The sequence below is a fragment of the Equus przewalskii genome, chromosome X (assembly GCF_037783145.1).
Source record: "Equus przewalskii isolate Varuska chromosome X, EquPr2, whole genome shotgun sequence".
NCBI classification, from domain to species: Eukaryota; Metazoa; Chordata; class Mammalia; order Perissodactyla; family Equidae; genus Equus; species Equus przewalskii.
In genome coordinates this window covers 96,831,009-96,847,177 of record NC_091863.1, presented here as the reverse complement: position 1 = coordinate 96,847,177, position 16,169 = coordinate 96,831,009, and the positions used below count along the sequence as shown (strand labels likewise).

The window sequence follows — 16,169 nt, the reverse complement described above, 5'->3', positions numbered from 1 at the left end:
ATGTACTTTGTGAGGATTCACAGACATCACCCCCCAAGTTCATCTACTGACACCAGATTAAGATCAGGACTAGATGATTTTGAAACTCTATTTTAGTGTTTCTCAAAGTGTAGTGCAGGGACCATAGGAATCAGAATCACTCGGGGTGCTTGTTTTAAAAAAAAGCAGATTCCTAGGACTGCCACCGACCTACCATTTCCAAATCTATGGAGAATGAGGTGCAGGAATCTGTATGTTATTAAAAATCCCCAGATGCTTCTTTTAGAAACCGGCATTTGAGAATCAGTGCTTTATCCCAGTTTGAGATTTTTATAATTTTTGAATGCTTTCATTTGTTGAATATTTTAGGTTTCATCTGTTCAACTGTCAAGTATGCCAAATAGTATGTTTAGTATGAACTCATTAAAGAATGTTTACATGTGTATATACATAGGAAAAACAACTAGAAGGGTGAATGGATGGGTAGATAATGTTTCTCTCTAGGAATATGGACGATCTTTATTTTTTTCCCTTTATCCTTCTATTTTATTTCTCTTTCTCATTTGTTTTTCTTTCTGTGTTTAAAGAAGACTTCCTCTTTCTGAGTTCAATTTCGCCATCTGAAAAACAGGGTGTTGTAACTAGATGAACTTCAAGGCCACATCCTGCTCTGGCAGTCAGCGACTCTATACTACCCTCTAGCTCCTTTGTCCATTTCATTGCATGAACTGCATAGGTAATAATAGTGTTTGGCGAATAATCATGTATTGTTTTCGTATGTATTATGTTGTGATGCCTAGCAACCATTTTTACTCCAACAAAATTATTCTCTTCTTCCTCAAGGAGTCGGAACTGAAATAATCTCTACTGTCTACACCCCCCCCCCCAAATTCATCCTGTCTCTGTTGCCTTAGAAAAGGCCGTCCGCGCTTCTCTCTTAGGAGCATAAGAACGAATGTGAACCAAAAAGCCAGGGCGTGGTCTCCCCGCCCACCGAGCCTTACAGCACCACCCCTCTCGCCGCTTTCGAGCGCAGAGATTGGCTGAAGACAAGAAAGAGCCACGCCCCTAGTCTTGTGACCCGCACTGGAGCGCCTAGTCCTGGCTTCTGCAGCGTTGTGGTCGGTGGTCAGTGGCCGTCTTTCCTCAGTTCCGGCGAGCCTTTTTCCTGGTGTTGCTGCTCTCGTTGCTGTTGCAGTTGCCGTCGCAGTCGCTGCCGTCACCGCCGCCGCCACAACCACCGCCACCGCCACCTCCTGATCTGCGGGATCATGGTGTGCTTCCGCCTCTCCCCGGTTCCGGGCTCGGGGCTCGTTTTGCTCTGCCTCGTCCTGGGTGAGTTGTCGGGCCCTCCTGCCTAGTCCCCCAGCCTGGGCCCGAGGGCGCCTAGTTCAAAGGCCACAACCTGAAAGACTGGTCCGGGGGGAGGGGTTGAGAGGCTGAACGACTGACACTGGGCGGCGGCGCTTGGCCCCGGGAGGCGAGCAGTGACCTAGAGAAGGCCTGACCAAGGGCTGGCGGGGAAGAAGGGCCCGTGAGAGTAGGAATGGGCTGGTAAGGGGGGTGGTCGCCGAGGGAGTAGGTAGGGAAGAATGAGGAGTGGAGCAGATCCGGGTAGAAAGAGTAACTTGGGAAAGATACTAAGCAGTGAGCGTAGGAGGACAGTACGTGCAGATTCTGGGGTGGCAGAGACAATTAGGAGAGTCCTGGTTTCCTATGATCACGGAATAGTTTTGAAGATGGTGGAAAACTGTGGGGCCAGAGAGAAAATTGGGAAGGGAAATGAGACTGTGCATGCATGGAGAAGCTCGAGGGAAGGGAGGGGCGGATATGATAGTAGAGTCTGAGGGGCAGTGAGAGGGTTGGGGGCTTTTGTGGGTAGGAATTTGAGGCTGTGGAGGAAGGGTGATCAAAGAGATGAGGAATGATGCTGGATTTGAGTTGGGTAGTTGGAGTTTTGAGGGAGAAGAGACTTAAGGTGGCTGTGGCAATTTCCAGGCGAGAAAACTCGGACCCAATCTCTGGAGACTGAAGGGATCAGTGGGAACTTTGGTGGGGAGTGAATATCTGCCTTGGAGGTGTTGAAGATGGTGGTATTCTTCCAATTTTGTTGCTTCCTCCCAGCCAGACCCTGACAAAAAAATCCCCAGATGCTTCGGTTGGGCGGGCCTCCCAGATTTGAGGTTTGGAGGGTGCTATATCTGTCTTGTATATTGCCTCTTGGCCCTCAGAAGCTCCTTTTATTCTTCCGTATCACACAACTGGCCTATTATCTCGTTTTTGGAGGCGGAGGGTAGGTAACGGCCTAAGGATTGGGTTGTTTCCAGGTCCTAAGAACTGGCTCCTAGCGCTTTGCCTCCTGCCACCCCCTCCCCCGCATGAGCAGTGGTTCCCTGCGGGCTTTAATGCCTGAAGGGTGAACTTTGATCAGAAAGTCTCTTCTTGACTTGATTCCTCCTATGCGTGTCGATGCCCACCCACACTGGCACTTGGAGTTTGTGACCTAGTAAAAGAACAGAAGGAACAAACCAAATGGAGTGGAGAGGAAATAGATGTTTTAGGGATCTGAGAAGGCAGTGAGAGGTGCACGTTTTGTAATTCACATTTCAGTAGGACACAATCAGCACCTTAGGACAGTGGATTCTCAACCAGGGGGCATTTGGCAATATCTGGATGCATTTTTGGTTGTCACAACTGGGGATTGCTTTTGACATCTAGTGAGTGGAGGCTAGAGATGCTCCTGAACATCCAACAATGCAAAGAGCAGCACTCTCCCCACCCCCAACATACAGCAAAGAATTATCCACCTCAGAATGTCAGTAGTGCCAAAGTTGAGAAATCTTGCTCCAGAGCCATGGCGTTGGAAGGGTTCTTGATGTAATCTAGTGATTCTCAAGGATCTTTTCTGGGAGTCTGTCAGATGAAAACTATTTCCAAAATACTATTAAGAAGTTACCTGTCCTTTTCACTCTCATCCTCTCACCAGTGTACAGTGGAGTTTTCCAGAGGCTACATAATGTGTGATGACATCATCACTCTCATGGCTCTGATGTTGTGTTTTATTCACTTCTCAGCTTTAATTTCTGATATGGCAAATACCAATAGATAGAACTTACATAAACCAAAGCTCTCCGAGGTTCTCAGTGGATGAGTAAAGGGCTCCTGACAGCAAAACATTTGCGATTCCCTGATCTCGTGCAGCTGTCCACACGGTGCCGGAAACTTCTGTAGCCCTTCTGAAAGGGGGCCATGGAGGCGATGCTCAAGCACAACTGGAAGCTTTAGCGCTGCCGTGAAGCTCTTCCTGAGGGCCGAGCCACCCTAAGAGAGCATTGTTTGCAACGAAAAGCACCTTATCAGTGACTCGAACACATCTGACCAACACATCTGTTAATCAGTAGTTCACTGCCAGTTGAATCTGCACAAACACAACAGTGTTATTGTTTAGAGAAAGTGAAAAAAAATAATAGTTGTCCTACTTGTTGGCTTTCGTGTCATTAAGTTTTTTTTGTTTTTGAATGAAAGCTTTTTTTGTTTTGTTTTTACAAAAGCAATGCTTGCTCATTGCAGAAAATAAACAGGCAAAAAGCACATAAAAGAATCCGTCGGCTCATCTGCTAGTTTGCCATTTATTGGTTGGGACTAACTAGATTCATGCGCTTGGAAGATTTCCAGGATTGATTCTCTCCACTTACAAGTTCAGAACAGGATTTGGAGGAGCAAAAGTTAATAATGTACGTAGATCAGATTTTTAAAAGGAACCAGGGTAAAATAGAAACCGTCTCTTCCACGCAGCTGCTTTTTCTGACAGCTGTTGGTTCAGTCTGGAGCTCAGGCTCCTTCCGTGGCCTTCTCTTATAAGAATTGAGCAGGTCTTTAACTGCCTGGTAGATTTTGCACGTTACTTTTATATATCAAAATGGATACCAAGAGTAGGTGTTTGAAAACTTAATACATATTTGTAAAGCACCTCTTATGAATCTCGTGCTTTTCCTGGGTACTCTGGAGGGTACCAGTGAAGAAGGATCTGTCTTGAATTTATGGTCTGGTTACGATGAGCGCTCTGGCGGTGCCAGTTTCACTTTGTAACTGTCTGTCTCTAGCCCAGCTCCAGCGGTAACTTTTTAAAAATAGCTGCTTTAGAGTAAGTATAGAAAAGAGTTCTTGGAGTCTATGTATTGGTCTTTTTCTCAGAGATTAAATTATGCTGATATTTACTTGAATGAATTATAACTGACTAGAGAACTTTCTGGAGAAAAGCTGTGTGATTTTTTTCTGAAGAAAAGCCATATAGAGGCATTATAAAGAGAGTGGTCAATGAAAATCCTTTCCTAGTGTTATTGCCTCACTGTGTTCCCTTTGTGATAATCATAGATTTCAGAATTCTTCTATGGTTATTGATTTTTTTTTTTGTGGGAAAGATTAGCCCGGAGCTAACATCCGCGGCCAGTCTCCCTCTTTTTGCTGGGGAAGATTGGCACCGAGCTAACATCTGTGCCTATCTTCCTCTATTTTGTACATGGGACTCCTGCCACAGCATGGCTTGATAAGCGATGTGTAGGTCCACACCCAGGATCCAAACCGGCAAACCCTGGGCCGCTGAAGCGGGGTGCACAAACTTAACCGCTGCGCCAGTGGGCCAGTCCCTGGCTATTGATTCTTATAACTAATTTGACTTCTGGTTTTTATAGAGTTAAGGCTTTTCTGTGTGGGAAAAAACCCATATAAATATCCTGAGTGTGTGCTTCACTGGTTGGAGCCCCTCCCTCCCACAAAGTTTTATTAAATGCCTGTTGTGTCCTAGCCACTACACTAGGTGAACTGGATAGATGGAGCAATGGATAAGACAGATGAGGGCCCTCCTCTCATGGAGCTTACATTTTAGTAGAAGACAGCCCCACAGGTAAATAATATAATTTCAGATAGTGATAAGCACTGTGAAGAAAATGAAGCAGGTAATGAGGAAGAAGAATGAGCAGATGATAAGAGTGGGTGAGAGGGGATGACCCTTGACAAATAAAAATGGCAAGCAATAGGATATATTGGAGTATCTGAGGAAGCCATTTGGTATAAACCTAATTCAGCCTGACTTTGCTTTTTCCAAAAGGGCTTGACTGTGGCCGAGGAGCATGCATTGTATATACATTTCCTATGGCAAGAATAAAGGCCCTTGAGATAAAGGTGCAACTTCCCTCCCCCTCCCAGCATCGGCATTTCCTTAAAGATTACGCATCTTTCCTTAGGCTAGGAGCTGATTGCAGCGCTCACCTGTGACCACTCAGCTGGAGACAACTGACCTGCCATCCTGCTGTGTTCACAGAGACGGCAGACCTACCTGCTGTTTCCATCAATCGCTGTGCCGACAGAGCATTCTCACGACTATTGTAAAAGGGCCATTCAATCCTGTGTGAAACATCCTGTTTGGGGGTATATAACCACTCTGCACCCCACTTCCTTGGTGTTCTTTCTTCCTTCAGGAAGAAAGGCCCTGGGCCATGGTCCTCAGATTTCAGCTCAGAATAAACTCACCCAAATTTTCATTTATAGATTGGTTATGGGTTATTTTCGTCCACACCCTCCTTTACAGTATGTAGTCGGAAGGCCTTCTCCTGTTGTGGGACGTTTGAGCAGAGACCCGAGGGGTGGAGGAAGGAAGCCAGCCAGGTGACCATCTGGAGGAATAGGAGTCAATCTTGTCTTTCCCAAACTCTTAGGTTATTAGGCTAGCCTGTTTTCCACTCTTTTTTTTCCCTTCCAGTACTAGTCAAGCCTCCCTTATGGTATTAGTCTTTGAGAGCGGAGACTATCTTGTGTACTATTTCCCGTTGCCTGCCTACCGCAGGGCCTAGTAGATGGTTAACCCTCAGTAAATTTTTGTTGAGGGTGTACACTGGTGGGCATTGGGGACATGATGGTGAACTAGACCAACTTGGTCTCCTTATTCTTCTGTGAACCTTAAATTATGTTTTGCAAGAAGTTTTTTGTGTCTTTGGCTTGAGAACTTCAAGGTTGGTGCTAAGCAGTACAGATAATTATAAACCAATTTACTAAAGTATAATGTCATATAATAATGCTAGTATCTTGCCTTTGTACCCTTTCAGATATACCAACATAGTAGTGAAGGTTCACATGGAAGACTAGGAAGTCCTTGATGAGAAAGAGAATAAGGTTGTCATAAAGCATCAATGTCTCCTTTTGGAGGTGGTGTAAAAGAGAGAAAATGTGCATTGAGATTTTTCTGTGGCCTTACCACATTTTGTTAAAGTGATAGCTTTGATTCCAAAGTTCTAAAATTATTCTAGCTATAATAGAGATACTTGAAAGGACAGGCTTATTATTCATCCATTAGTCATTGGTTATCACATCTGCAGGGATTATAGATAGTCCAATGGTTCCCGCAAGTGCAGCTTTCTTCCCTTGTGTCCCTGGGTGGAATTTGCGGTCAAGGATTGTCTCCCAGCACTGCAGCTGATTTAAGTGATCATTGGTGCAGGAAGGCTGCTTCTCCTCATGTAGTCACCAAAGCATCCCAGTCATAATTTCCTATTGAAGTGATCAGAGATCTCCTCAGATCCAAGAGTGTACTTCATAAACATTGTTGGTATGCTGTGCGTTGCAAAAGAATTCTGGAGATGTGCCAAACACCACTCAGCAATAAGCACTTTCCGTTAGTTGAATACTGTTGAATCTTACTTCCTTACCCACTCTCTGATCTTAAAAAAAATGAAATTATTTTGTGGCTTAAAATTTTATTACTTTTTTAAAAGAGATTTACCAGAACTCTAGAGTATTAGCAAGAAAATGTGGTGATTGCACCATATTAGGAATTGTAAATGAGGAACAGTTAATCTGATTTAACAAACCTATAAATAGAGAAGAGAGTAAATAGGTATTGTATGCTTATGTCCTGCTTTGTTTTTTTAAGACCCTTTGCTCAATATCATTCTGAATTGACAAGTTTGAGGACAAGAGTCCATGCCTTGATGTGCTGAAAGTAAACATATGCCTAAAGTTTGGGAAGGATCCCTTTAGGTGCTGTGTTTACTGGAAGAGAAGCTTGTAAGCTGGATTCTGCTATTTGCTTGGCAAAGTTAAAGTTCTCTTAGCTCTGAAGGGTTTACATGCTTTTGAAGAACCTATTGGAGAGATCCACACTACAATCCTTAGAAAGGTTGACTTGCCCGGAGTCTCACAGCTAATAAATTAGACTGCTTGATTTGAATTCTAGCTCTTCACCTCCAGGGATGGGGCTTTTTTTTTCTTTTAAAGATTTTGTTTTTCCTTTTTCTCCCAAAGCCCCCTGGTACATAGTTGTGTATGTTTAGTTGTGGGTCCTTCTAGTTATGGCATGTGGGACGCCGCCTAGCATGGCCTGACAATTGGTGCCATGTCCGCGCCCAGGATTTGAACCAGGAAAACCCTGAGCCGCCTAATTGGAGCACGTGAATTGAACCACTTGGCCACGGGGCTGGCCCCCAGGGATGGGGCTCTTAATCGCCTCATTATATTGCCTCTTAGATCATTGTTTGTTTTTTTAATCAGTTTTGTTTTACCATCAGTAAATTGGTTTTGTTTACCACTACCCCCATCTTGTTTACAAATGTATATTTTTCAGCTACATTGGGTCAGATAGACTTGTAAAAATCTAGTCATTTTTTGCAGTATGTCATGCTTGGAGAAATAATTTCTGAGTTCTAAAAGAACTTATAAATGATCTCTTTGGAAACAAGATCGAGAGGATATTTGAATTTGAGAAAGTTGATTTTGAGGTATGCCTTTTTCTTGGGAGAATAAACTCTCAGCTCTATAATTACACACTCTAGGATATATTCAGCTGTGGCTTTTTAATGTCATAAAGCCTTTTAAAAAAAAATGGTTTGGCTATTCTAAAATCAAGCACAGCAGTAGGGATGGAAATGGCTTGCCAGAAGTTTTTTACCAAAGTGTGAATGTTTCAACTATAAAGTTACCTTCTGGGAAAAGCATTATTCCTAGCTTGAAATCTGTGTCAAAATTTGTTGAGAAAATTGACTCAACAATTTGAGTTGAGAGAGTATCCAGAAGACCGATAGGGTAGGTTCCTGATTTGGAAGAGCGAAAAGATTGGCCTTCCTGTAATTAGATTAAGCCATATTTCAGGTCTTTATTGCAGGGTATTTGACCTTGATATAATCGATCAGTAGTTATTGAGAATCCAATATGTATTCCACACTACTAGGAAGAATAGGAGACAGAGGAAAGATAATAGACATGGTCTCCCCCACCATGACACTATGATGGATGATATTCATATAAAAGACACACTCCTAGGGGCTGTGGCATAGATAAGATCTTCTGTTTAAGGGAGCATATTAGAATTCAAATGAGTGGCAGAGACCTTATCAAAAGGGAATCTTGAATCTATCCATATGTATCATTCATTCATAGACTTTGGTACTTTTTTATTAGTTAACAAATCACTTGCTGTATACTATAATTTTCCATGGCACATCAGTTTGTTGCAAAGTGACAGTTGAAAACTGCTGTTTTGGAGCTTATGACAGTAGGGAAGACAGGATTTACATGCGTAAAATAACTGAATAGTTCAGGATAGTATAAAATATACTGAAATGTGGGGACATGCACTGTGACTGCTGCTGGAGGGCCTCTCTAGTCAAGGAAATCTTTGTGGAGAAAATGGCGGCTGAACAATGGAGAGCAGATCAGTCCAGGTTCTTAATTGTAAGCAACAGAAATAAAATCTGATCCATTTTAAGCAGAAGAGGAATTTATCATTATTAAAAAGATATTGAGACATGCATACTCCTTTGACCTCACAATTTCATTCCCAGATATATACCCAACAGACAGCCATACACGTGTTCACTGATGTGTCCATTTTAATAGAACCAAACTGGAAACTGTCCAAATGCCCATCAACAGTAGCATAGATAAGGAGTGGAGTATTCACTCAGTAATGGAAAGCTATACAGAGTGAGAATGGACCAACTGCAGTTACGCACAACAACCTGGGTGAATCTCACAGACAGTATTGACTGAAAGAAGCCAGACACGAAAGAGAGCATAGTAAAAGATTCCATTTACATCAAGTTGAAAAGCAGGCAAAACTAATCTATACTGGTAGAAGTCAGGATCGTGGTTGCCCTTGTGAGGGAAATAGTAACTGGAAGAGGGAATAAGGGGACTTCTTGGAATGTTCAGTTTCTTGACACAAGTGGGTTCATTTAATGAAAATTCTTTGAGCTGTATACTTGATGTTATGTAAACTCCTTTCCATATGTTATGCTGTGTACTTTTCTGCTGCATGTTACACATCGATAAAATTTTACTTTATAAAAAATATATTAGGTAACTCAGAATTACTGGAGCTCCTAGCTGTATATCCCAAAACCTGGTTCAGTACCTCAGATCAAGGCTACTGAACTGTACTACCACTGCCAAGCATTGAGCTGCAGCTTGCAGCGCTGGCCACGGCCACTGCTAGCTCTGCAGCCTTGTTCCCTGGCAGCTTGGTCCTGCTGTAGCTACTTCCACCTGAGGTGATAGTTCCATTCCTGGCTCCGTTCTGTTGCTTCCTATTCAAAATCTGGGGTGGATGCCTTTGTTAGGCAGAGCCTGACACAAGTGCCCATCCTTGCTACAAGACAGGCTGGGAAAGCTAGAATCCAGCATTTTCAGCTTTTATAGTGGGTGGTGATATCTGCCAGAAATTTTAAAAAAGGCAAGGTGGGAGGGTGGATATTTCGGATCTTGGGGAACCGAAAAGAGTGAAAACCTTCCTGAGGTTGAACATTTAGGTCAGTAGAAGAAAGTAGATTTCAAATGTTGGGAACAATAAAAGCCTAGGGTTAGAGGTTGAATAGAGCATGGCACTGGGGTTGAGTGGAACAAGTTTAACCAGATCAAAGGGTGTGTTCTGGGAAAATGGTTTGAGAGAAGTTGAAAGACTAAGATGGGACAAGATTAAGGATTACTTTGAAAGTCAGGCAGAGGAATTTAAATTTAATATGGGAATTTGGGAGCTAGTAAAAGTTTTTGAACAAGAAAGTGTCCTGGGAGGAAGAGGTATTTAAGGACCATTAAGGCAGCTAGGAGGCGTCTGTGGTAATTGAGGGCTGGAGTGGTGGGGTGGGAGTAGAAATAAAGGTGAAGATTGGATTTAAGAGAGAATTTGAAGGACAAAAAATCAATAGGACTTCAAGAAGAGAATGAAGTAGAAGCTAATTCTCAAACTTTTGAGCCCGAGTGACTGTACGTGGTCCTGCCTTTCATTTAGAGCTAGAGAGGCTGAGAAGGAGACCAGTTTGGAGGAAGTAGAAGGGTGAATTTTAGTTGCGAAATTGTTGAGTTTGAGATGATATGTATTTGAGTAAAAGTGGTCCCTGTGCCGTTGGAGATGTAAACTGGGAAGCAAAGTAAGCTATGTGAAGTGAAAAGCTCTCACGGGGAGAGAGGCTGTGATGGGACTGGAACAGAATGTGCTGGAGCCCTCAGGGCATTTCTCAGTTCTCATGTATTATGGGTTGGCAGGTAGACTATTTTGAATTTAATGTAGTGGTAAATTTGAAGCACAACCTGTGCCTTCTACTTCATAAAGCCTCACTTCTCCCACCTGGGCACACGTTGATACCATTACCATTTTATGCTAGTTTCTTTCTGTTACTCTAATATCTTTGGAAAGGAAATGATTAATACATGTGAGACTTTTCTTGGTTATTTCTGATAGCTTTGAATACAGGGAGAATATGTTAAAGCTAGGGACTTGAAACAAGACAGAGAGACAGCATATGAAAAGCAGATCTCCAGTTGTTAGAAAAATTCTAAGCTGGAGTTCTCAGCACCACTACAGGGTAGCCTTGGACCAGTGATGACAGCTCCATTTCATATTGTACTTCGTAAAGAAAGGCTGTAAAACCTACTTAGGCCTCACAAGGTCTTTTCGAGCCTTAGCCAAGATATTTAGGCACTGTCAGTAACCACAAGCTGTAGCATAATATTCAGGCTTGGCAAGGCAGCCCGGTCTCCCGAGCATGGTGGTAGGCTTTTGTGTACGACTTGAAAGCTGTTGCTGAGGCACGCCTTCTTGGTATTCCTCTTGGGACTTGATTCTCTGTAGTCTATAGCATGTCCTTGCTTGTAGATGACGCTGGATTGCTCAGATATCATTAAAGGATCTGTAGCTGTCTTAACAGGAAACAGCTCACCCCTTGGGGAGTGTGTAAGACAGTGAAGAAAATCCTTCGGTGGTGGCCCATCATTTATGGCTGCTGGTGTGTTGGCTGGTATCTAGTGTTTTGAGTCCTCAAGCTCTTCAGTTTACTAGGTAATGTCCCCGTGTTTAGCCTGGTTTGGAAGATCGGAGTCAAGTTAGCTGAAAAGTCCCAAGGCTTTTCTGTCCCCGAAAGGCTTCTCTGCCTAAAGAGGCAGCAGGTTGAGAACGTGGAAAGTGACTTTGAGTCCATGTCGAAAGAGTCATCACCTTTTTTAATCAACTGGATTTTAAAATGAAATAAAGTGATGAATGCTGCATTTATAAAAGTTAACCTTTTGCTTATGGATCTAACAGCTTTTGTAACTCTGTTCCTTTGTTCACACGGTACACATGCTAAGAGCTATCCCACATCTTCACCTCAGAAAAAAGCGGATGCCAGGACATCCGTGTGTCATAGGTGATGTAGCTTGTGGCAGGATTTAAAGCAACAAGAGCGTAGAACATCTATCATTTCTGTAGAGAAAGTTTCCCCAGCTGGTTTGAGAGAAGCAGGAGTTTAATATCCCTGTCAAGCTTCCCCTTACCTCATTTACCTTAAAAAACAAAAGTCCTAGCAGACAAACTATAATTGCCTAAAACAAAACGAGTAAGGCACAGGTGAAGGTGGAAATGATTATTGGGAGGCAAACGGCAAATGTCACCAGTCTGTGCCATTACCCAAGCATCCTAGGTCGAGTAACCATTCTCTTGAGAAGGAGTGATGCTAACTTTATCAACAGGATTCCGCTAAAAGTACAAAGAAAAACAATCACCAAGATGCCATATATATTAAAAATCCTGTTTCATTTTAGAGCTTATCACACTTCAGTGGTAGATAGAGCTTGTTTTTATTTTATATATGTTTTTGTAGTACAATTTTAAAATCTTATTCTTTTTAATAAATCTAGGAGCTGTCTCATCCTATGCACTGGAACTTAATTTGACAGATTCAGAAAAAGCCCTTTGCCTTTATGCAAAATGGCAAATGAATTTCACAATACCTTATGAGACTACAAGCAAAAGTTATGTAAGTATTTTTCTTTGAGTTTTATAGTGGGAATTTAATTCTCTTTTTCATTCTTTACATACATTTATACAAATAAGATTTCATATGTTAACTGACTTAACACTTAAATTTTCTGGGTTTTTGTAAACATAGACACTTGAAGGTATTCTGTTTGGTGTTGGAATGAATATTTTAATTCATTAGTTCTTTGGAGTTTTCTTGGAGTTGATTTAGGACATGTGATCTGAAGACTATATAGTGTTCAGGTCTAACTACTGTAATGTTTTTTACAGGTACTAACATCAAAGCTTGTCCTTTTTTAATTTAGTTATTTATTTTTGCCTGAGGAAGATTAGCCATGAGCTAACATCAGTTGCCAAACTCCCTCTTTTTTTTTTTTGCTTGAGGAACATTAGCCCTGAGCTAACATCCATGCCAGTCTTCTTCCACTTTATATATGGGTTGCTGCCACAGCATGGCTGAGGAGCCATGTAGATCCATGTCCGGGATCTGAACCCACGCTGCTGAAGTGGCGCACGCAGAACTTAACCACTGTTCCACAGGGCCAGCCCTTTGCCCTTTTTTTTTAATAGCTTGCTATTAAAATCTTTTTGGGAGGTATTCTCTCAATCCTTTTACCTTCTTATTTTCTTTTAGTTAAGGTCCTGCCTGCTTACAGCCTGATTTAAAAAAAAAAAAAAAAAACAACTTAAGAAGAGAAGTTCAGGCCCATTTTTCTTTTCCTTTTAGACATACATGAATTTGTCCAGAGGATTGGTGTGTAGCTGGAGAATCTGAGACTGCTTTCCACAGCAAACCAGGCAGAGGGCAAGCTGGCCATGGGGGATGTGTGATGTAGGCTCAAATGGCACACTCTGCCTAAATGCTGGGTGCTCAGTACTGTCTGTCTGTGCCTTACCCCAAACTTCTTTTTCTTTTAGAAAACTGTAACCATTTCAAACTTTGGCACTCCAACATACAATGGAAGCATTTGTGGGGATAACCAGAATGGTTCCAGAATAGCAGTGCAATTTGGATCTGGTTTTTCCTGGATTGTAAATTTTACGAAGAGTGTGTCTGTTTATTCAATTGACAGCATCTCATTTTCCTACAATACTGGTGATAACACCACATTTCCTGATGCTAAAGATAAAGGTAACCTTAAAAATTGGATTTGTGTTATGTTCTCTTGCTCTTTATTAATAATAAGAAAAATGTAAATAATCGAAAAAATCATCCTTATGCATGTCTGTCTTCCTAACTAGAATGGAAACCTCGTGTCTTTGTATCCCCCAGCCCCACGTGTAGCACAGTGTTTGACAAGGTGATGATGATTTGCCGTCATTGTACAAGGTGATGATGATTTGCCGTCATTGCTTGACTACTTTACTTTGTACCAGGTAGCACCCTAAATGTGTTACCGGCAGTGTCTTGCTTAGTCCTTAACAGCAAGCCTGGGAAGTAGATATTATCCTGACTTTACAGGTGAAGCAAATGAGGCTTGATGAGAGTAAGTGGCTTTCTCAGAGGTCACACAAGCTAGTAAGTGGGTGAGCTGGTGTTTGAACCAAAGTCTCTTGAGCTACAGAGTTCATGCATTTTATTATTATTTATCTTATTCAGTAGTGGGCACTCACCAAACGTTGTGTGAATGAGAAAATCCTTTATACTAATGACTGTTTTAAATGTGTACAAGTTCAGTAACTGAGACCAGCAGAAATGCTTCATCTTCAAATCTTTTTACCATTTAGATAGGATTTTGACTGAAAAGTTAATGATGATTAATTAAAGGTAAAATGACTGAAGTCAACATTTACTGCTATCTTTAGACAATTTCAGATCAAAATGAACTTGAGAAAGCATTGACAATTAGGCCATCCTAGTAACTACTAGAACTGAAATGGATATTAAGATAGTTTGAAGGCATGGATAATAGAGATTTCAATTTTGTTAGGGATATAATTCTCTTCTTTCTCCCCCCTCCATCGAGATGGGGTTAACATGGTGTTTTTAGTAACTTAGCATTTCTCACAGATAGTATTTCATTCTGTCTCCAGAAACATAGGTAGATGAGCTTCAGTTGCCTAGACCTGGGGATAAATGACTCATTTGGATTTATGGATATCAAAAGATCATATTTTAAAGACCCAGAAGTGAATGAGCTCATGTAAAACTTGGGAGGTATTGCAGACTGAAACTTGGAAATCACATCCTAGTTTTTTTACTTATCTCTTAGCTTGAGAGGATAACTAAAGCAGGTTTGTTATTGCATATCTTATATATTCAGCTTTCTGGCCTACATTGTCTTTCAGAACTAGTATAAGATTTGCCCCTCACTTTCAAGGGGCTTAAAAACTAGTTGGAGAGGCAAAGTGAAATTGTTTTCCTAAGTTATATGGAAACATTGGAAAGCATTGAGATAGTGTAAATTGTTGTTGTTTGTGTTTGGGGGGTGGAGGGTTCATGCATCTTTTCTGACGATGTGAGGGGAGCTCTAGACCCTCTCTCTCAAAGTACAGAGTAAACTTTGCATATGGTACATAGTCCCTGAGTCCATCTGTGGATGCCTGTGGTTAAGAGTGCCTGATTTAAACGTTGTTCTCATGAGTGGTCCTGATTAGGAGCAGAGAGAAAGGAGAGGTCCATGTGCGTTGGAGGAGTGAGAAAGTTTGGTAAAGTAGGACCTGAGCTGAAATTCGGCTAATGATAGAATTTGGGTAAGCAGAGAATTTTGAGCAGAGTATTTCCAGCAGGGGGAAGCATAGTTTGTGCAGCGGTCATTGGAGAGCTGCCTGATTTTAGAGGCTGTGCGTGTAGCAGAAGGAAAATCAAGTTGGCTAGGTGCAGTGGGTCTAAATTATAAGGGGGCCTTGGAAGCCAAGGAAAGGCATTTAGCTTGATGGGGTAGGCACTGGGGAACCATTTAGGTTTTTAAGCAGGAGAATGATATAACAAAAGCAGAGACAGTAGTTTATAAAGAATGTTCGGCAAGGTGAATTTGAAAGTGAGGAGACGGCAGGCAGAGATGCCAGCTTAAAAGGCTGTTAGAGTAATTAAGGGATGATGCAATGAGTGCCTGGACCCAAGGGGGTAGTGGGAAAAGCAGGTGGAGTTTAATCTGACAGATTTGATGGAGAAACTATGGACTCTAAAATGTTAATGCCTATCTCTCCCCCTTTTTGTTTTAAACAAGGGAGGATGCAATTTTTTATTACTAGCTTCTGTGTAATATTTGAAACTATTTGAAATTAAAAATGGCTTCCTAAATGGACTGTTGATAATGGTTTTTGAAATAATTTAGTGTTTTATTTTTAAGCATCTGATAATTGAAGTGATTTTAAAGCTCCTGTTTTCTTTTAAAAAAATTTTTCGTGATTAAAATACAGAAAAGTAAAGGGAATGATGTAACAGACCCATGTGCACCCATTACTCGGAATTAATGCCATTTTTCATATTTGCCTCATCTTTTTATTTATTTAAAGAAAGAAAATCTTACACTTGGTTTCCTCTGTACCCACACCCCACTGCCATTTTCCTCCCTTCCTCCCAAGAGGCAACCACTCTGACAAATTTGGGGTGTAGCCTTCTTGTCTTTGTGTTTATATTTGACTAATATATATGTTTATCAATAATACATAGTTTAAAAATGATATAATTTTATAGCGTAACTCCAATATATCTACAACTTGTTTTTTTCACCATTTGTTTTGAGGTCATCTATATATAGCCAGTTCATATTTCTCTTCACTTATATTAATGGAGAGAAACAGTTTTAGAGAAAAATGCTCTAATTCATTGGTTAAGAAAAAGATCTCCTTTGGCCATTAGGGGGTGCCAAGGCAGCATTACTTGGCTGCCTTGCTTCGTAATGGAGAGGCACAGAAGGCAGCCTATATTAAGGCCCGTGAATACCTACCTTCCTTGCTGCTTCTC

At 41.6% G+C, this 16,169-nt stretch overlaps 1 protein-coding gene across 3 annotated transcripts in view; it reads left to right on the top strand.

Moving 5' to 3' along the window:
* Positions 1-795: 795 nt before the first annotated feature.
* Positions 796-16,169, top strand: part of LAMP2 (lysosomal associated membrane protein 2) — a 37,954-nt gene continuing 22,580 nt past the window's right edge. The window contains exons 1-3 of one of the 3 annotated variants that reach the window (XM_008539892.2): positions 796-1,314; positions 12,139-12,257; positions 13,178-13,391. In XM_008539892.2, coding sequence (XP_008538114.1) covers positions 1,251-1,314; positions 12,139-12,257; positions 13,178-13,391 — 397 coding nt within the window. In that variant the 5' untranslated portion in view covers positions 796-1,250. The remainder of the gene's footprint in view (positions 1,315-12,138; positions 12,258-13,177; positions 13,392-16,169) is intronic. The other 2 variants (XM_008539891.2, XM_070606063.1) reach the window with 2 other exon arrangements.